Raw genomic sequence first — 21,986 nt, forward strand, 5'->3', positions numbered from 1 at the left:
CATCTGGCTAAGGAAATGGAAACTGAAATTCTTCTCTCATCAGAAGGCACAGTTTATGAATTAAATTCCAACATAATGTCCACAGAGATCTTCTTTAAGAACTCACTATGACCCAATCTATGGACCAGGGATTCTCAAAAGTTGTCTCAGTCCCACAGATTATAAAGAATTTATAATTCACAACAGGAGAACTAAAGTTAGGTAAAGGGAACCAAATGTTATCTCCTTTACTCTCTCCTTTATTTCTTCCTTTAGAGCATTACTCTCAAATAAAATGACAGGATTTTTCATGAGAAGTCTATTTTCCAAACAATATGTTCATGCTGTCACGCTTAACGACAAACATCTGAGTGTTGCCAGGGATATATATGTTTTGAAAAGGTTCCCTAGATAAGAATAATGTGTGCCATTAATTAAGAAACACTACAATACATGATCTGCATAATGCATTTTAGAGCTACAAGTCTAACAAAATATTCGAAGCAGTATTTAGGAATAGTCGTGTATTTTCTGTTTTGGGGTCACAACCCAGTGGTGTTCAGGGCTTACTCCTGGCTCTGCACTAAGGAATCATGCCTGTCAGGACTCAGAAGACCATATAGGATTATGGGGATCAAACACGGGATTGGCTGTGTGCAAGAGAGTGTCCTACAGTTGTACTCGCTCTCTAATTCCCTCTTGATTGCAGTGCCATGGCCTCAACATATATAAGGGAAGTGCCTCACCAGTGAGATACATCCCTGGCCCTAGTTAACTATTTCTATCTGGAAGAATGAGCAAATGCAAGTAAATATTCCTGATTACTGCAAACCCATTCTCGTGTAAGTAGCCACTGGTTCCCACAGTGGTCAAACCACATCAAGACATTAACAATTCCACAAATCACAGATTCACTCTAGAGTGAACACCAGAATGAATAATCAATGACTTTAAAAATATATATGACTAGACTCCCACTGATAGAGCTTGTTTGAGTTGATTTGGAGTTCGGGTCCTGAACACACTGAGAAAGATAGCCCTGAGGATAAGTGGTGAAGATATTCACTTTCTCTTTTTGTGATATACATTTTCTCTAAAAATATAAGTAGATATTACTCAGAAACAACCAACACACTTATTGGCAATCTCTTATTAGACAAATATTAAAAAGCCAGCTTTTTATATATATGTAGTTTTACATTATAAAATTCATCCTGTTTAGGTGTACAGTTCAATGATTATTAGTAAAAAACTTTACAAAATTGTATAGAATATCACTTTTTTCATTAAATCACTATGAGATACAGTTACAAAGCTTTCATGATTTTCAGTCATAAAACACCATCCCTCCACCAGTGTATCTTTCCCAACAACAATGTCCTCAGTATACCTCCCCCACCTTCCCACCTCACCCCCTGCTCCAGTTGCAGGCACCTTCTTTCTTACTTTCTCTGATTTTGGGCATCATAATTTGCAATACAGATACTGAGAGGCTGTCATGTTTGGTCCTTTATCTACAGTTAGTCCACATCTCCCATCCTGATCAATTTCTCCAACCATCATTGACTTAGTGATCCCTTCTCTATCTCAACTGCCTTCTACCCCAGCACACGGGACAGGCTTCCAACCATGGACCAATTAGAATATCTGCTGCATCATTTCCCTTTCTTTTAGTTTTACTTCTACTACATTGGCTGCGGTAAATCACAGTGGACTGCAAGTATGTCACTGAGATCCTGATTTCAATACTTTTGGATAAATACTTAGAAAGGGAAAACTATAAAATATTACTGAGAAAAGTTAAAAAATATTTGAAGAAATGGTTATATATGCTTTTAATATATTAAAAGATAAAATATTAATCATCTGGAGAGAGTGAACAGAGGGTAGGATACTTGCCTTCACGTGGCCAACAAAGGTTTGATCCCTGGAATCCCATATGGTACCACAAGCATTCCTAAATACAGATCTAGAAATCACCCCTGAGCAATTCCATTAATGGCTCCAAAACAGAAAAGATATTATAAAGTCAGTTTTTATACCGATGTGATAAAAAATTAAACCCCAAGGGTTTTTTTCATAATTTTATTTTATTGTGGTCAGAACGATCAACCTGAGATATATCCTCTGAAAGTTTGTTTGGGGGACAACGCTGTTATGCTCAGGGCATACTTCTGGCTCTACTCTCAGAGATCACTTCTGGCAGAGCTCAGTGTGGTACCAGGAGTCAGACTCAGGTGGGCTGTATGCAAGGCAAATGCCCTACCTATTGCACTATCACGCCAGCCCCAATCCTCTTAAATTTTAAGTTTACATCATTGTTGACTACAGGCTTGATGCTATACAACAGATCTCTGGAATATATTCATCATGCTTAAAATGAAACTTAATGACCTTTAATTAATAACTGCACATTTTTCTTGTCCTCCTTTAGCTCAAAACAATCACCAGTTTGCTCTTTTAAGTCTATAAACTGAAGTATTTGGAATAATTCATATAAGTAGAATCATGACTTATTTGTCTTCCTGATTTATTTACATAGTATAATGCCATTGAGGTTCATCAATGTTGCTGCATACTGCAGAATTAACTTCTTTTCAAGGCCGACTTATATTCTACTGTATTTATATGACATATTTTCTGTATCTATGTATAGATATTTGGGTTGTTTTATACATCTTGGCTATTGTAAATACATGGAACACTGGCATGTAAGTATGTCACTGAAAAGCTGATTTTAATACTTACTCAATGAGATTGTTGGATCATATAGTATTTCTACTAATTTTTTGAGAATACTTCAGTCTGCTTTCCTTAATGGCTGCATGATCCTACAGGTTTACTAACAGTGTGAATCTTCTACATCCTTGGCAAATTCTTTTTGTCCTTTGTTTATTGACAATAATTATTCTAACAGGTATGAAAGAGTATGTAATTTTGGTCTTGATTTGCATGTCTCTGGTAATTAATGGAGTTGAGCACTTACTTCTTCACATAACTTTTGACAATCTGTATGCATTTGAAGAAGGGTTTTTTCTAAGTGATTTGGTTTCTTGCTAGACAGAAATTAACCTCTTGTCAGATACATGGCTTGCAAATATCTTCACCCATTTTGTAGATTACTTTTTACTTTGGGGGATTAAGGGGACAATAACAGGGAGTACTCCTAGTGGCAGCTTAAAGGACCATGAAGGGACAGTGATTCACAATCACAAATCACAAATCATCCTGTTATTCGTCGATTGCCTCGAGCAGACCCCAATAACGTCTCCTTCATCCTAGCCCTGAGATTATATTCAAGGCTCTTTAGGAGAATGAGACCCATCATTGTTACTGGTATTTGGCATATTGGGTATGCCACAGGGAGTTTGCCAGACTCTGCCGTGTGGGCAGGCTACATTTGGTAGCCTGCCAGTTTGTCCAAAGTAGGAATAAGATGTCATAATAAGATGTCGCTCAGCCGCGTGGTTCCGGGAGCTGGTTTTTATAGTCTCTGAGTCTTGGCCGCTGATGGGATTACACAGCGCCGTGTAATCCCATCAGCGGACAGGGATTGAACCTAGGAATTCCACATATAAAACATACACTCTAGCATTTTGAGCCATCTCTCTCTGGCCCTGTGTACTTTATTTTAGGTGATGGTTTTCATTTCATATGTGCAGAATCTTTGTAGGTTAGTATAGCATCTCTTATTTATTGTTGTTTTGTTGCCTATGCTCCTGGTGTCTATTATAGCCGTAAAATCATTGCTGGGACCAATGTTATGTAGCAGTTTCTATGTTGTCTTCTAATTTTAACAGTTCAATTTCAGTTTTGTATATAAGGGGCCAATTTCATTTATTTTTATGAGATATGATGCCTCAAATTTTGTCTTTCTAAGGATTACTATTTATCTATGCTTTTTATATTTTCAGATATATTGCAATTGTCTTCTATTTCTATAAAAATGCCACTGGTTTCATTTATCCTTTGTATTTTCTGGATTTCTGTATAATTAATTTCTGATCTGATTTCTATTATTTCATTCCTTCTTGTTACCTTTACTACAATAATAATTAACAATAAAATAATTTTAAATGCCACTGGGATTTTGATAGATTGCATCAAATCTGTAGGCTACTTTGGGTAGGATGAACATTTTAACTATATTCAGTCTTCCAATTCAAGAACATGGGATCTCTTCCCATCTGTTTTGAGTTTTCTTTAAATTTCTTTCATTGGGGCCAGAGAGATAGTACAAAGGTTATGATGCTTGCCATGCATACTCTTGACCCCAGTCCAATCCCTAGTACCATACGTTGTCCCCAGACACCACCAGGATCCCTGAGAACAGTCAGAAGTAAACCCTGAGCACTCGCAGATGTGCCCAATACCTCCCCCATAACAAAAATGTATACATTCTTTCATAAGTATTTCATCGTTTTTCATACTTTTCCCTACTTAGTTGTTTATTTCTGAGTATTAAGTTCTTAACATCTTTTTGAAAATTATTGTCCCTAATTCCTTTTTAGTTCATTCATTATTAATGTAAAGAAAAGCAAGTGATTTTTATACTGGCCTTGTATCTTGAAATTTACTAGTTTATAACATCTGCAAACAGGAACAATTTTAATTCCTCCTTCCTGATTTGGATTTCTTTCATTTCAACAGGTCTAGTTACTATAGTTAGGACTCCCAATGCTATGTCGAATAGAAGTGTTGAAACGGGGCATTCTTTCCATTTCAGGCCTTGTTCCTAAACTTAGATGAAACCATTCAATTGTTTACCATTGAGTACTATGTAAGTTTTGTATCCTAAGGACCCTTTTTCTGTTTCTAGTTGACAGTTTTTGAATTAAATTATGTTAAATTTTGTCAACTACTATTTTAATAAGGTAATAATATAATTTAATCTTTTATTCTTTTACATATAATCTTAATTGGTTTTCTTTGTATTCCAGGCAGAAACCTTACTTTGTTTTTGTGTGTTATCATCTTAATGTGTTTTTCAATTCAGCTTGATACTACTTTTCAGGAATTTTTTACATTACGTTTCATCAGCAATCTTGACCTAGAATTTTGGTGGTTTTTGTTTTCAAGTCTCATTGTCTGGCTCTAGTTTCAGTCTCATAAAACAAATTTGGAGGTCTTCTTCTTCTTCAAATTTTTGGAGGAGTTTGAGAAATTTTGGCATTATTTATTCTTAAATATTTAGTAGAAATATCTGCTCCTGGACTTTTCTTGGTTGATAGGATTTTGATTACTGATCCCATTCTCACGCTAGTTTTCAGTATGTTCAAACTTTCTGATTCTTCACAATTTAATCTTAGTAGGTTGCATGTTTCTAGAAATTTATTCTTTTTTGCTAAATTATCCAGATAATTGGCATACATTTTTTCATATTAGGCTATTATCCTTTTTACTTCTATACCATCACTTGTCTCATCGTCCACTTCTAGTTTTATTTCTTCAGTTAGTGTACCTAAGTAATAGATTGTCAATAGCTTTTCAAAACTGTTTTTAGTTTTGTTAATTTTTATCTTATATTTTAGTTCTGCTGTATCTTTATTATTTCCTGCCTTTCTCAAATTTTGGGTTAGCTTGCTCTCTTTCCAGTTCCTTAAAGTATAACGTTAAGTTGTTTATTTGAAATCTTTCTTCTTTTAATAAGGTAGGCATTTATTGTTGTTAGCATGCTTTTGCTGTACCCATAAAGTTTTACTTGGCCTTGCATTTGTTTAGTCTTAAGGTATTTCCTAATTTATTCTTTTACTTCTCCTTTGATCAAATTGTTGCTAAATAGTACGCTATTTAATTTTTATCTATTTTTAATATGCTGGTTTCCTTCTGCTATTGATTGGTATTTTCATTCCATTGGGCTCAGAAAAATTGGTATGTTTTATATATCCTTAAGTGTGTTAAGATTGTCTTTTGATCTAACATGCTATCTTTCTTGGAAGAAAGATCACGTCTTCTTGAAAAGAATGTCTATGTTGAGATTTGTGGATGGAATAGTCTGTAAATATCCTTTATTTGATCTATACTATTACTTAAGTCATCTGTTCCTTTATTTTTACATCAAAATGTTCTATCCATTATTTAAAGTGTGGTATTGAGGTATCCTGCAAAGTCTGTATCTAGTTCTTCCTTAAGATCTGCCAATTTTATATGTCTAAGATATCTGGTGTTGGTATAAATACATTTTTCATTGTTATATCTTCCAGTTGGACTGACCCTTTCTTCATTATATATTGTACTTTATCTTGGTATAGTCTTTTACTTAAAGTTTATTTTGTCTAAGTATGGCCATTTCTACTCTCTATTGGTGAACATTCAATGAACTATCTTTTTCTCATTCTATCACTTTCAGCCTGTACCCTTAAATCCAAAGAGAGCTTGTTGCAGAAAACATAGAATAGAATCTTTTACTCATGTCTACAATATGTCATTGGTTGGGGCTCTTCATCTACTTACATTTAAGGAAATTATCAGCAGAAAAGGATTTACTCTTGCCATTTTATTAGTTGCTTTCTACTAATCTTCTTATTCTTTGTTTGTTTCTTTTCTTTTTGTCCTCGAAGTTTTGTTGAGTTTTTGCATTGATGTTCTTTCAATTCCTTGTCTCTTTTCCTGTAATTTGTTTACCTTGAGGCTTATACAAAATACTTTATAACAGTCTACTCTTTTTTGGGTTTTAAGCGACTCCTAGATGTGGTCATGGCTTATTCCTGGCTTTGTGCTTATTGAGCACACCTGGTAAGGCTTAGAGGACCATATGGGGTTCTGGGGATCAAACTCAGGCCAGCCACATACAAAGTAACTTCCCTGTCTGCTGTACTATAACTCCAGCCCAATCTACTTTCAACTGATAAAAACTTAAGTTCAATTTCATACAATAACTCTATATTTCCCTTTGCACACTATATCATTTTTCTCCTTGCCAGGGTCTAGTGTCCTTATAATAAATTGCACTGGGTCAAGTGGATGTCTATGTGGAAAGGATACTGTTAGTATCCTATAGGTTATCATATATAAAAATCAATTGCATACTGTACTATATATGAAAGGCAAAAACAAAGTTTCTAGGAACTAGCTTCTTAAATTGTGTTGTTGTGACAAGATATGGGGTTGCATAACTTTTAAAAATTGTACTAAAATACTCTTCTGTGATAATTATAAATGATTGATTTGTATATCTATTTTTGAATCAAATAACCAGGGCCTTGTAAAAATTTCTCCAGCAAATGTGTAAAAGTTTAAGCCCTGTTCTACAAGGGCCAAGATGAATGGTCCATGTTTGGAAGCCTGCCTTAAGGGCTAGGGGAAGGGGCAGTTGGGATAGAGAATAGAACATTATGACAATGATGGTTGGGATGGGAGATGGGAGATATGTGCTGAAAGTGGGTAAAGGACCAAACATAATGGTCTCTCATTATCTGTGTTGCAAGTCATAATGCAGAGAGAGAGAGAGAGAGAGAGAGAGAGAGAGAGAGAGAGAGAGAGAGAGAGAAGTGTCTGTCATAGAGGCAACTGAGGGCTGGGGGGAGGGTGGCAGCTTGCTGGGACATTGTATGACTGAAATCCAATCATGAAAACTTTTCAACTTTATCTCATAGTGATTCTATAAAAAATAAATTTTTAAAGACGCCCTGTTCTAGAAGCTAATTTGGGAGAAGAGCTAGATTATCTCAAAGTGAAAAAATGATCCTTAATTTATGGCACTCAAAACAACTAGTCATAAAGTCAAAATATGAGACACTAAATGCATTACATTTTTTTTTAAATTCCTAGGCCTAGGGAGATAGCTCAAAGGCATAGTGCATAGTTTTCCATGTAGGAGATACCAGTTCAATCCCTGACACTGCATAGTTTCCCAAGAAATGTGCTAGACGTAACCCCTGAGCTCCAGTGGTTGTTGCCCAACAATAAATTCAAAAACAAAAATTTTAAACTTCTACTCATCACAATATGCTATCATGACATTTGGGAAGGACTTCAATTAAAAAATTATATAAATGGTTCAATACCAGAGTTGCTGCTTTTCTTGAATGGGTGAAGCCTTGGTTTTAATATCCTGTACTATAAAGAAAGTCTAAAGCAAGGCTATATAAATAATTATTATAAACCTGTAAGATAAGGACAACAGGCTCATTAGAAAAATCGGCAATGGACTTATTAAATAGGCATTCACAAAATATATCTAAACAGATAATAAACACAAAGAGAAGAATACAAATTCATTAGTCTTCTGAGAAATTCCAAGTAAAATCAAAGTGAGATTATTAATAAAATTCCCCTCATAAGAATGACTAGACTTTAACAGAGTGAAAATAACAGGTAAGGTAAATATGTGGATTAACTGGAATTCTCACACACTGCGGTGGGAATATAAATTGGTACACTTTATATTAAGTTATTAGAAAAACTTTCACTATCAATGTCGTTGAAAATATTAATTCCTTATTTAAATCCTAGGTATATATCTAACAGAAATTCAATTATGTTACTATAAGTTATCACGATCACGATCACGACCACCCTGTTGTTCGTCGATTGCCTCGAGCAGGTGCCAGTAACGTCTTCTTCGTCCTAGCCCTGAGATTTTTTTTTAAGTGCCATATTCAAGGCTCTTTCAGGGTTAGGAGAATGAGACCCATCATTGTTACTGGTATTTGGCATATTGGGTATACCACGGGGAGTTTGCCAGACTCTGCCGTGTGGGCATGTTACATTTGGTAGCCTGCCAGTTTGACCAAATTAGGAATGAGATGATAAGATGTCGCGTGGCCGCGAATGCGGCCGCGCGCTTCCGGGAGCTGAGTGTGATAATCTCTGGATCCTGGCCGTTGTTGGAGTTACACGGCAGTTGGTGGGTGTAACTGTCTAGTTACTGGCAGGTCCAGTCCCAAACTGTGCAGGCTTGGAGATCTCAGCCCCGGGTCCCACACACCTGGGTTCCTCCATCAGTTCTTTTATGCGTGAGGCTCATCCAAGTGTGTGGAGAGTGGTCCCAGCATGGCCTTGGCTATATAACTATAAGTTATATAACTAAAAGTTATATAACTATATAACTATAAGTTATATACAACATAAAACAACATAAGACATATACAATATCATTATTCACCATAAGCCCAAACAAGAAACAACCAAATATTTATTATCAGTAGAATCAACAGTGCTGTATGTAAATAAGAGAATATTATAAAAACAGCTATAAAAGTAGAACTGAATGAAACATGATAGCTACTGTATCACACTGTTGAGGGGGAAAAAGACCACATCCAAAAACACATATAAATTTATTTCATTTATATCCACTTCAAAATGGGAAAAAACTAATATATGTTGTTCGAAGTCAGGATAGTCATTAACTTTAGAAAAGGAAGATGTTATAATGATAGGAATAGACCATAAGGTAGAAATTGTAGTGCGGTAGTTATATTTCTTGAACTGCATTCTGGTAATATCAGCATATCATTTTGTAATTATTGAGCTGCACATATTTGTGTTCTTTTCTCTATGCTATATTTCAACAAAAAGTAGTTTTTGAAAAAAAGAACAAACTAAAGTAAATGCCAAGAGTCTACAGAATAGCCTGATAAACATGGTCCTCTCTGAAGTCCACCCTGCAGGCAAGGAGAGTGCTTTGGTAGTGGGGGCGGGGTGGAGAAGGGGGCTGTTAAATGGCTGCAGAGGTTCTCTGATATAATATAAAAGGTCTTCACAATAAGGCAATTACAGATACATTATAGATTATTTCCCACAAGATCTAAGAGAGAAAATCAGAGAGATGAGATCTAAAAGCAAACAAAACAAAGCATCAAATGATACATTACAGGAAGCTTTTCATATTATCTTATAGGTAATGTAGGCTCATATACATTTCACTTTCTAATAGTTCTAGAAACCAGTAAAACGCGGCTAGTGGGACTATTTACTTACCTAAGCATATCCAACAATTCTCAAGCTTAGTAAGACCTAAGGAAAATAAGCCTGTTATATAAAAGAAGATATCGCAATCATGTCTAAAGGCCCAAAATAATGTTCAACCCAATAAGTATTTAAATATCCTACTGTGTCAATATTTGGGAAAACATAAAAAGGCAGAATTTCAAGAACCATAAATATAAATACTCAAGACGAATTAAACAAGACAATAGCAATAGCAATTAATTTAATTCCAACTAATGAATCCAAGACTGGATAACGTTAAATGAGTGAATGAAAGAGAAAATGCAATAGGTATATTGGAGCCAGTTGATCAAAAGCTTTGATGGTCACACTGAGAAGTCTAGATTTAAATGTATAAAAATTATTTTATCTGAATTTCTTTTACCTAAAGAAAATTTTGGATCTAATGGTTCATAATCATTTTACTCATCAACAAGCCTTAAGAAGTAATGTAAATCACAGTGCCTTAATAAAAAAAGTAATGTCCTATCTGGATATTAAATATTCTGTATAGATAAACCAAGAGGGGTTTGTGGAGTGTTAAAGTTAACTTCTATGGCAGCAACTTATAATTAAGAACACACTCCAAATATCGCCTACAAATCATGAATAAATCCATATTAATCTACACATATTTTTTGAAAATATCTTAAGCCTTAGGTTCACAGTTTAGATTATCTCTTTGGCAACCATTTAAATCATTTAAATGAGATACTACCTTTATTCTACTCTACCCCAAAATACCCAAACATGTATTTGAGGTTATCTACTGTATATCCATAAGAAGCTTTCTAATTTTTAAGTAAATCACATTACATAAATATATTAATCTTGCTAGTCTCATGGTTTGGCAGGCCCTGATTACATCTATCTTGCAACCTCTCTCTACATATTGGAAAATAATTACAAAGTCTCTCTATTTTTTCTTGATTTGGAATAACACCTTGCAGTACTCAAGCATTACTCCTATCTCTGTGGTCAGGGATCACTCTTGGCAGTGCTCGTAGGAAAATATGAGGTGCCAGATCAATTCTGGCTAAGCCATATATAAGGCAAGTACCTTATCCCCTCAAGTATTTTGATCAACATAATGTAGCTTCTGTGGACTTTTATATTTGTTATGTATTTCATTGAGAAGCAGCCTCAGGAATTCCTTATATGATTTTGTACACAAATTTACTTTTTGTCATTTACACGGAAGAGATGAAAACAAGTTTTCTTCATGTTTTCAATGCGCTTTTGACAATGTCTAACAAATTCTTGGCTTTGAGGACCACAGAGTCGGGCCAATTTCTTTACAGAATGATCAACAGTGCTTTTTAGTTTTATTTTTTAAATGCTATCATATTGTGTATTGTCTAGCCCAGATATTGATGAGATATTTCAAATGAGTATCTAGATAAATCTATAGGTACTTGGCTACCCCAGCTGAGAAGGATCATAATTCTAGACGGAGCAATGTCACTCTCTCACTTTTTGTCACCTATAATTGTGTCGGGGGGAGGTTTTTCTAACATTACCCTTGGAGGATGTTGTTAATATAGCTGCTCTATATCCTGGAAGTATATTTTAATTTCTTTCTGTATCCTGTTTTTAATGTTTTAAACTAGTGTGTGACATACATATATCTTCAGTGATGATTGAGATCACTTTCATGATTGGTTACTGACCACATCATCTCATAAGCATTTATAGGTGTGCATACACTGAAGTACCTCTCATTATTCTGTTCATTTGGTTTTCACTTAACCTTCCTGCAACTAGTTCACATCAGTTCACCTTCAATCCTTTCAGATACATGGGTGATAAACCAGACTACAATGCCCACTGAACGGTATCTATTTTATCTTTCTTCCTCTCCATCTAAGAATTGCTATAACAGCAGCTTTTTGTGTTTAAAAAACAAAAATGTAAAAATATGATCTATGTGACCAAATCCCACAAGGCTGTTTACTTCCTTATTCATGAATCAGAATCTGTCAGCACAACTTAAAATCTTGACTGTCAGCAGATACTGCAATTAAATGCCCCTGCAAAGCCAGCAGAGGGGGCACCAGAGCACTAGAAATTTTACCCAATAACTAGAAGTATCAATTGAATTCTAATAGTCAATCAGTTTTCCTTGTATTTAAATGTATGCTACAATTAATATCTTTTAAGTTATGTCTAAATTGAATTTGAGCTAACACTTCTTCCAAATATACTTCAATCATCCTGCAAGTGAATTTAAAGAAGAATAAGTAACATATGGCCAAATAGAAAATGCTGTAAATCTGAACCCTCTACTTCATTAAAAAAAAAAAAACTATGAAACACCATTCCCACCACCCCCACACTTCATCCCAGAAAAGACTACAGGAGTAAGTATGCTAGAATATTATACTGAAAATCAAGAGATCAAATCCCATTCTAATCCTGATTGCAGTTGTGTGACCTTAGACAAGTCACTTCCCTCTCAGGTTCCAGATGTTCCCCACGGACAGTCAAACAAATGGACTCATAATGGCCTCTTGCAACTCTAAAAACTCTCTCACTGATGTCAGTAAATATAAAGATCTAAAATGTTTGCTTTCATTGTTCAGAAAAGACTGAAACAGAAAGAATAACAGAGGGAAGGTAGACAACTGTATTTAAACTTATACAAATCCATTTAAAATGCCATACAATGATTGGTTAACTATAGATTATTCTATACGAGAGAGTCCCATTCATCACAGTATAGCTGCCCTACTAATCCTCAGTCTATAAACATGGATCTGTCCATTATGCATGACCAAAGCTTCAGCCATCATTTGACTAAGGATGTACAGTTCCTTCAACTTTTGACAGAATGTAAAATGTTTAGGTGCTCTGTAGTTCTACTGTCCAGTAGTAGAGTGAGGAAAGGAAGATAAAGGGAGCCAGAATCCTAGTAGTCATTTAGCTTATGTTTAAAGTTTCAAGTACAAGGTATGTCTAATAATTCTCTTTTTCAATAAGCTGTTAAACTGGAATGTGTTGGCAAGATACCTTAAGACGCAGGGCAACTTCACATTGTAGAAAATGTGTCCAACCTAACTTTATAGTATTATCATGTAACACTAACTATGTTGGTAACCAAAGAAAGAACAAGTCATTTTTACAGACTTACGACAATTACTCCGTGTTAGTAAATATGGCCTAGGTCCCTGCCTTAGGGAACTTATTTGCAAAACTTGTCTTCTTACTAAGAAGAACAAATTAATTATTATTCTTTATTCATCTCAAAAATGGTTCTTACATGCTTCTCTTAAGTTTCACAATGTGTCAGTGAAGGGATACTTATTTTTAAATGGTTTTAATTGTATAAAGAGCTAGAAAAAAGTAGAAAACAAACACCAAACTAATAGTTTGCTAAGGAGATCATATGCCATAAAAACACACAAACACTGCACTTGAGAGACTACTATTAACTATTCCGTTAGTATATTCCTGTTCTCAAGCAACTAGTAGTGAAGACAGTGAAGATACTAAATCCGTAACCACTCCAACAACACCCCCCCCCCATTAGAACCGGCATGTAAAGGGTGAGTTTAATTTTCGTAGAGTTTAAATGCTGTTCAGAAGTTGTCTAGCAAGACGGCATACTTCTACAAGAATTCCTCAGGGGCGCTGATCCTCACTAGAACGCCAAGGACAATCAGTTTCAAATTGCAGGTAAGCCCACGTTCTGGTCAACGCACAAGGACCCTGCGCTGAAAGTACGGTTAAAAGTCGTTTCAACAGGCGTGGAGCCGTTATTACAGCTGTTTACAGCTCCAACTCCAAAGGAAAGCCTGCCGGTGCTGGCATCGACTCCGGACACGAAAAAACAAGCACCGCAGGCAGAGTGTCTCACCAGGAGCAGAAGGGCCAAACTGCTGCCGTTAGTCCGCCAGAGGGGCAGCGCCCGCACCTCCGCGCCGGGCCGGCCGGGAGCACAGCCAACTTTTCCCGAGGCAGCCTGAGCTGTGGCGGCGGGAGCAAGCCAGAGTTCCCAGGTCCAGGGGTCCTGGGAGGAGCTGGGAGAGCTGGGCCAAAAACCAGAGACAACCTGCCCTGGGACCATCGCTCTCCCAACCCGCCTGCCCCCTCTCTGGAGCTGCACTACCGCTTGGCTAGATGTGGCAAAGTCCTCCGCAGGGCCCCCGCCCTGCTCACAAGGGAAGGGGGCCTCCGCCGCCGCCCCTACTGAGTGACTCACCTGGTGCCCGTCCTGGGACTCCTGGGGACGTATGATTTCTCCCGGCTCCATTGGCTGCTGCTGAGGGGACGACTGTCCAAAGTGGCGGGTGATGGGACCGTCAGCGTCGAGGCCACCGGGACCGGTTAGGGTGCCAGAGGTGCCAGGGGTGCTGGGGCCGCCCAGGCGGGACTCGGCTCCTCGTTCCCGCCGCAACTCGGAGCGCAACTCTAGGTAGCAGCACAACGTCAGCAGGTGGAGGGCCAGAGAGAGGCCAAAGAAACCCAGGAAGAGCCTGCAGCTGTTCCCTTCACCAGACCGGGCAGGGGCCCCGCGACAGCCGCAGCCCTGGCTTCCCCGTTCCCGCCTCGCTGCCGCGGGCAGGGGTTCCCTATGCTCCACCTCGGGGTAGCCCATGGCCTCCAGAGACACCCACTCTCTCGGGCCCGGGAGCCGCCGCGTCTGCCTCAGTCGTTCACGACCCCTGACAGGCAGCTACTGTCCTGCCATCGGCTGGGGGCTGCAGGGACCCGTTCCTGCGCGACGGAGGCTGGGCGAGACAGAGCAGCGAGCAGCCGCATGTGCAGCTCCACTCCGAGGGGTGGGAAATGGGGGAGGAGGGGCGGGAGAGAGGGGCGGCTCGGCCCGCCGAGGGAATGAGGGAGGAGGCCCTGGTCCACCCCGCCCCATCCCTCAAGCGGCTGCCCGGACGCCCAACCACTGGGCCCGCCTAGCCTCGACACCCCGCCCCCTGCCGTTACACCCCGGGCCTCCAGCCGCGGGGCGGGGTCTGGGGGCGTGTGGACTCGCCTCTGGCTGGCGGCCCCACCCAGCTCTTCCCGCTTACCCCGTTCCAGTTGGTAACTCCCGCTGTCGTTCAACCCTGGTCTCCGCCCCAATTTAACCCTTCAGCGCCAGCATGGAGGGGGAAAGGGAGAGGAGGGGGAGGCCGAGAAGAATCGGTAACCTTGGAAAGAAAATAGAGCAGAGAAAGGAGGCAGAAACTTGTATTAATAGAAATGTTTGCAATTAACTGCAGTTGTTAATAACATCATCCAGTACTTATCTGTTGCTTTCAATCTTCAAAGCGTTTAACAGACGTTAAACTAATTAAAACAGTTCTGGGTTTGGAATGAAACCATGCCTGCTGTGTTTGCAATCCAATGGCGCGCCAAAAAAAGAAAAGGAGACCAAGGAGACTGCGAGCCAAAGGGAGTGAGAATGAAGTTAGACTGAGGCGGCCCTCACTCCTGGAGAGAGTTTGAGGCTTCAGCCTCAGTGACTAAGCAGCCCCCCCCCCAACCGTGCCACGCAGAAAAGAGTGTTGGACCACGAAGGATAAAACTGTCCCCTAGGATTTCTTGGTTTATTTGTTCAAGATACCAATAAATCTCTTTACCATGCAGAAAGTGGTGTATAAGAGGGTCTGTCAAAAATTAAAAAACATAGTTGTTCTAATTCTGCTGTAGCAGTTTCCAATAGAGAACTTGGGCCTTCAGTGAACAAATGGAGAAGCCAAGGGCCGGAATGGGGTGGAATTTTACTAGGGTGGTCCACAGAATGGCCAGACACTATTGGCATCTCTATTTGCAGGCAACTGTTCTGGCCTCTCTACTCCTCCCCTCGTTTCCCTGGAGTAGTCCCTAGGGGAAGTTCAACAAGTCAGCCAAAATTTCCAGATGTACAGTGCTGCAACTGCAGCATCTTCAACAGCTGCACCAATCAGGATAAAATGTTCAGAGCAAAAACACACACAAAAGTTGCAAATGTCAGAACAATAGACCCTGAAGTGAAGGATGGAAAGGATTAGATAAAAGGCACAATTGACAAGAGTTACTAGTTTAAACTTAAAGAAAACTAAATGAAGTTAGCAGAAGAAATAGGTTTCTCATATGACCAATAAATGTTTCTTGGTCACTATTCACTACATTTCCATACTATGGATAATTACTATGGATATTAATAATTTTATTGACTTGAAGAGGGTAAGCATAACACCTAGGCCAGTGAAATAGAAAAAAGTAAAAGGAGGTATAAGACTAAAGAAGAAAAATAACAAAACAAAGCTTATGTGAGGAGGTCAGTTTAGAGAGCACAGAGGTCATAAACATTATTATCCACATCATTAGTCACAAACAACTTTTCTTCTAAATAATATTGTGAATAGTCTCAGTACTTCAAGAACATCTTGTGTCCCCTTTATTGGTCCTTATCCTTGAAATTCTAAGTTTGCACAGAATATCATGAACATATAGATTAAAAATAATGAAAGAGTTATTTAACAATTGATCATAAGTCCCACCAGGTTGAAGTGCCACTTATGATTCTACGGGAACTGCCAGACACATTTATTTGCTGTAGTTATGACAGTTCAGAATTATCAGAAAGAGTGGTATATTAAGAACCAGTAAACTTGATCTGGCACTCGTTTGTTGGCTTTCTCTGAAGTCATTGTGCTTTTAAGACCTTAGTTTCTCCAATTTGAAAATGAGAAGCTGTAACATTGTTTAATCTGTGTGTTCATTAGCTATTTGACCTGTTAATTAACCTAGTTAATTAGACAGTTCAAAGAGTGGTCATCTTCTTCCCTAAAACAAGGGGGCTGGAGTGATAGCACAGCAGGTAGGGTGTTTGTGTTGCACGTGGTTGACCCGGGTTCGATTCCCAGCATACTATATGTGCATCACCGGGTGTGACCCAAAAAGCAAAAAAAAAAATGTAAAACAAGAAGCAACAACCATCTCATGGTAATGGTGATATTCAGAGACCTTACTGGTACCTTACTGTATCAACTACTTCATTTTTTTCCTTCTTTTTCAGCTACTTCATTTTACTAAATTTTAAACAGCTTTACTAAGACCCTGGGCTGCACCATTGCCTTCAGAGGCCCTATAAATTACATTTGACCTGGGACATTATTTTGGTTCCCCAGAGAGAGACAAGGCAGTAGAAATGTTAAAATATGACACTCTAATGAGTATTACAAACACAGTATTTTTGGTTTTTCATTTCCCTATTTTTTACTTCATTTTTAGTACCTTCAATGGGTAATTTCCTATGTTTGTAAGCAAACATACAAACATTTTATGTTTGTAAGCAGACACAACTATGAATAATTCAGACTATGCCACTGTATGTACAGGATCCCATTCCATAGGCAATTTGCTATAAACATAGCATGATACAATGTAATTACTGCAAAAAAGTGTAATTAATTTTGCCCAATATTTATAAGCAGTTACTATATGTAAAAATTCTGTGATGGATTCAGGGATACATAAAAGTACAGATCCTTACTTCACGGAAATAAAAATGTTTTGAAGTGATATTTCAGTTAGCAAATATTCTTTCATAAGTACCCTGTCTCCAAAAAGCACAAATCTCAAAATGACAGCTTTCAGGCAATCTTCCATAAACATACACCTTAGCTGGAAATTTTTCCAAGCCAAGGGGAACACAAATACTTGAATAAAAGGATCAAGGACCGTCCACGAAGGTGGTAAGGCAAGCTTCTCAAAATGATACTTCAAAACCAGTCCTTATAACTTTTGGTTATGTCTTTGCTTAGTTTCAGGTGGTGATACAGGGCCTTGGTTTGGTTTCTTGTCCTTTAAGTTGAATACCAGAAACCGTTAGGGGGTATGGCGCCGCCAGGAGGTCAATCTGTACCTGTGAGCTGAGTGTATCAGGAGCCTGATGGTGCCTTCAGACTTCCAGATACCCCAAAATTGTTGCTGTGCCTTTGGCCAGACCCCCAAAACTTGGGGCAAAGTTTACCAAGAAAGTAAACGGCCAAAAGTTAGGTATGTGGGAAACACACCCATAAACCACCTCCGGCTCAGCTATATAATTGGAGGCATGACCTCTCTGGTTCCTGATTGAACTTCTTAATGGCCATGATCCCAGACACAGAAACAAATCTCGAAACCCAGCGGCTTTTGGCAGAAATGCATCTGGTCCCTTCACTAGGTTACCCGTGCTGGGCCAACCCAGGTGGGAATAGGTTTCGTGCTTTGATTGGCCTATTCCCTCTGGAGGCCCGTTGACCACCATCCTCCCGAGGCCATTAAACAGTGAGGTTTAGACCCGCAGTGACGAGACACACAGGGCCTCACAGAATGGGGGTGGAGCCAGTCCTTTTCTCCCCATCCCAATGAGACCCCAAGTCATCGCCCACAAACGGCCTCTCTGGCTCCTGATCAAGCTGCTTAATGGCCATGATCCCAAAGACTCAGAAACAAATCTCGAAACCCAGCAGCTTTTGGCAGAAATGCGTCCAGACCCCACAGTAGGTTACTGTTGCTGGGCCACCCCAGGGGAGAAAGGGTGTTGTCCCTCCGCCTGCTACCCCTTGGTGGCTCGTTGGCTGTCATCCTCCAGAAGCCATTGGACAGTCAGGTTTGGGCACACAGTGATGAGACATGTTGGGCCTCACGGGGTGGGGATGGGGCAGGTCCTTTCCTACCCATCCCAACAAGACCCCAAGTCATCGCCCACGAACGGCCTCTCTGGCTCCTGGTCAACCTGCTTAATGGCCATGATCCCAGAGACTCAGAAACAAATCTCGAAACCCAGCAGCTTTTGGCAGAAATGCGTCTGGACCCTGCAGTAGGTAACTGTCGCAGGGCGACCCCAGGGGGAAAGGGTGCTGTCCCTCAGCCTGCTCCCCCTTGGTGGCTCGGTGGCTGCCATCCTCCAGAGGCCATTGACAGTCAGGTTTGGACCCACAGTGACGAGCAACTCAGGGCCTCATGGGATGGAGGTGGAGCCGGCATTTTCCTCCTCCTCCCAACGAGACCCCGAATCGCTGCCCATGAACAGCCTTTCTGGCTCCTGTTCATGCTGCTTAATGAACATGATCCCAGAGACTCAGAAGCAAATCTCAGAACCCAGACGGTTTTGGCAGAAATCCCTCCAGATTTAAGTGTTAAAATTTCAGAATTTCAAAATCGCACAGCCACTACTGCAGCCACGCAACAGCATTTGTTATTCATAACCAGCAGTAGAAAACAAACTGTCTATTGTTGCCTTTTCAGCAGATTTGAGTTTTGGGGTAAAATCTCAAATAATAATGGTGGCTCAGGTGTCAAGATATTGAATGTGATCAAAGTAGAGAGAGACTAATGTGGAAATCATCTGCCCCACAGGTAATGGGAGGGTGTGGGATGGGGGAATACTGGGGTTGTTGGGGGTGGAGAATGGGCACTGGTGAAGGTACGGGTGTTTCATTGTACAACCGAGACTTAGACACGAAAGCAGTAGTCCTACATAAAAAAAAAAAAAGAAACCGTAAGACTTTGTAAATTCTGTGTTTGGTTTCCTGCCAGTCTTGTAGGTTGGGGGAGAGGAGAGAAATAACTAGGGTTTGCAAAAGAGTTTAGTTTGGACTCCTGCCAGTTAATGCATCCCAGAAGTTGAAGGTGGCTTTATCAGCACCCTAACCAGAAAAGGGTCGCTTATACTCACTCTTCACGTATAACAAGGGGCAATAAAATAACATTTAAAATTATAGTAAAATAATAATACAAACCCCCTCCACCCTGAGATACATTTATTTTAGAATTTTCTTGGGTATTGGTGTGTCATGACTCTTTTCTAAGTAACTACTCCTTCTGAAATGGAATAACAAGTTCAAATCTAGATGAGGAGTCTCCCTCTTCTTATAAAGACCCATTATCTGTCAGCAAGGCAAGGGTATGTATTTGAGTTTTTTGGATAATCCAAACTCCTTGTTAAGCAGGCTGGATGAAGTTCTAATGTCTATTATCTTTGCATAGCTAACAAGTCTATGGCAAATAAGACAGATGGGTATATGCTCATATAAAAGGTTAAGAAGGGGTGTCCTCCCAAAAGCAGTCATAAAATTGAAAAGCTACTCTAGCCTTACCATCTCAATAAAAATATTGAATGCCCTGAACAAACACCATGACCTCTTAGCACATGTTCTTCAAACCATACTGCACAAAAAGAAAAGGAGATAAAGATGGAGCAAGAAGAAAAGTGCCTCCATAGAGTAAGGCTGGGGGTGGGGGGTAGAGTGTCGGGAGATGGTGGTAGGGAAACAAGGGAAATTGGTGGTGGGAAATGTACACTGGTGGAGGGATGGGCACTGGATAATTGTATGACTGAAATCCAATTATGAACAGCTTTGCAATGGTCTATCTCACTGATATTCAATTAAAATTTAAAAAAGGGAGTGTCCTTTCAGAGAAAACAGGGAATAATTAAAATTCCATACACTTTAAAGAGACCTGTTTCACATATTAAGGATTATGCAATCTGAGGCACTAAGGGTGTGAGGCAGCTTTTTCTTGACCCGGGATCTCAGGTTCTCTAATGTTTCCAGATAGAGCAGATTGACCCATGCCTCTATGGATCTTAGAACATGAAAAATTTACCTCATTAGCTGTGTGTTCAGGGGAAAATACCTTAAAACTTGATGGTACTTTCTGTGGTCAGAATTACTAAATGGGATTCAGTCCAATTCTCAGCCCAATGCTGTTCAGATACCTGATTTTCCAAGTTTACTGAATTTTCAAGGCTTAGGTAGGTGAGGGTATATGTTTTGCATCTGCCTTCTGTATTTTCTGTTGGCATTTCTCTAGTTTGGGGAGATATAATACAGTCTCCTTGATTGCACTATCACAAAAGAAATTGGCTACTACGAATAGTTGTTTATAAGTCATTTCTATAGGACTAGCCATTAATGGTTTCCTTGGACTTGCTCTAATACAGATACAGGATAGTGGTTAACATCTAAACCCAATGGTGGTGGTACTAGCCCAACCAGATGTCATTTCAAGGTTTGATAAGTTTGTGTAAGACTGTAGTCATAATCCAACATGAAAGTGGTACTGAATTACCTAAGTAGCTGTTACTCCCTGAGAAACCAGTTGCCACTAAATCTGGACCACTATTACTCTGGAAAGATTGAGAAAGCACAAATCAGAGGATAACTTATTTTAAAAAGGCCTGGAATATCTCATTAATCTCCTCTGAACAGGTGTTTTGAGTTGCTTGACACTCAAATACTCAAAATTTGAGTTGCTAGAAACTTCATTTTCTAGCTTCCACCCATCCATAAAGGAACCTACAAAAGCTAGTCATTAATAAACTATTCCATCCCTGAGAGAATGATAAAATAAATATACCAATCTTCCAGGTAAGAACCACTGTACTAAACAGGTTTGATATTTGGAGGGGTTTGTGCCAGTGTTTTATTATGAAGGTAAAATCTCACTGAAGCAGGTTGTCTGTCACATGACCTGAGGCAACTCAAAGTGGAAAAGGTAGAAGTTTGAAAAAGACATCTTGAGGGGTCGAAGTGATAGTACAGCAGGTAAGGCATTTGCCTTGCACGTGGCTGACCCCAGTTCAATCCCTGGCATCCTATATGGTCCCCCAAGCACCGCCAGGAATAATTCCTGAGTGCAAAGCCAGGAGTAACCCTGGGCATTGCTGGGTGTGACCCCCCCAAAAAAGCGAAACAAAACGACCTCTTGAGGTTCTCTGTAAGAGAGAGTGATGCTCTGAATATTATATACTTATTTTCAGACCAAGGACATGGGTATGCGGTTCTGGCTCTGGTTAATGTGAAACCAACCATGAGGGTCATTTTCTTATCACTGGCTTAAGTATTTGATGGGATCTATGGTGGTTTGATTATGAGCACAGGGCCTGTAAGGGAACAACTATCCTTAGACTTGTCTTAGACTTTTTATACCCATTTTTATTTTTGTACTGGACGGGAATTACCTTGAGTAATTACTCTCAGTCATGAGAGTAGGAGTCTCCTAGTGCACGTGACAATAGTTGAAGTTTACTTTAAGTTATAGAATGGCAGACTTTATTTATGGCTGCTGAATGGCTGCTGCCTTATGATCATATATCTTAG

General features: G+C 39.3%; 1 protein-coding gene across 6 annotated transcripts in view; it reads right to left on the bottom strand.

The window, feature by feature from the left end:
• Positions 1–14,683, bottom strand: part of EDA (ectodysplasin A) — a 746,096-nt gene extending 731,413 nt beyond the window's left edge. For all 6 annotated transcript variants that reach the window (XM_056130100.1, XM_056130096.1, XM_056130099.1 and 3 more), the window contains exon 1: positions 14,114–14,683. In XM_056130100.1, coding sequence (XP_055986075.1) covers positions 14,114–14,509 — 396 coding nt within the window. In that variant the 5' untranslated portion in view covers positions 14,510–14,683. The remainder of the gene's footprint in view (positions 1–14,113) is intronic.
• Positions 14,684–21,986: the final 7,303 nt, after the last annotated feature.

Source organism: Sorex fumeus, unplaced genomic scaffold (assembly GCF_029834395.1).
Source record: "Sorex fumeus unplaced genomic scaffold, SorFum_2.1 ptg000073l, whole genome shotgun sequence".
Lineage (NCBI taxonomy): Eukaryota > Metazoa > Chordata > Mammalia > Eulipotyphla > Soricidae > Sorex > Sorex fumeus.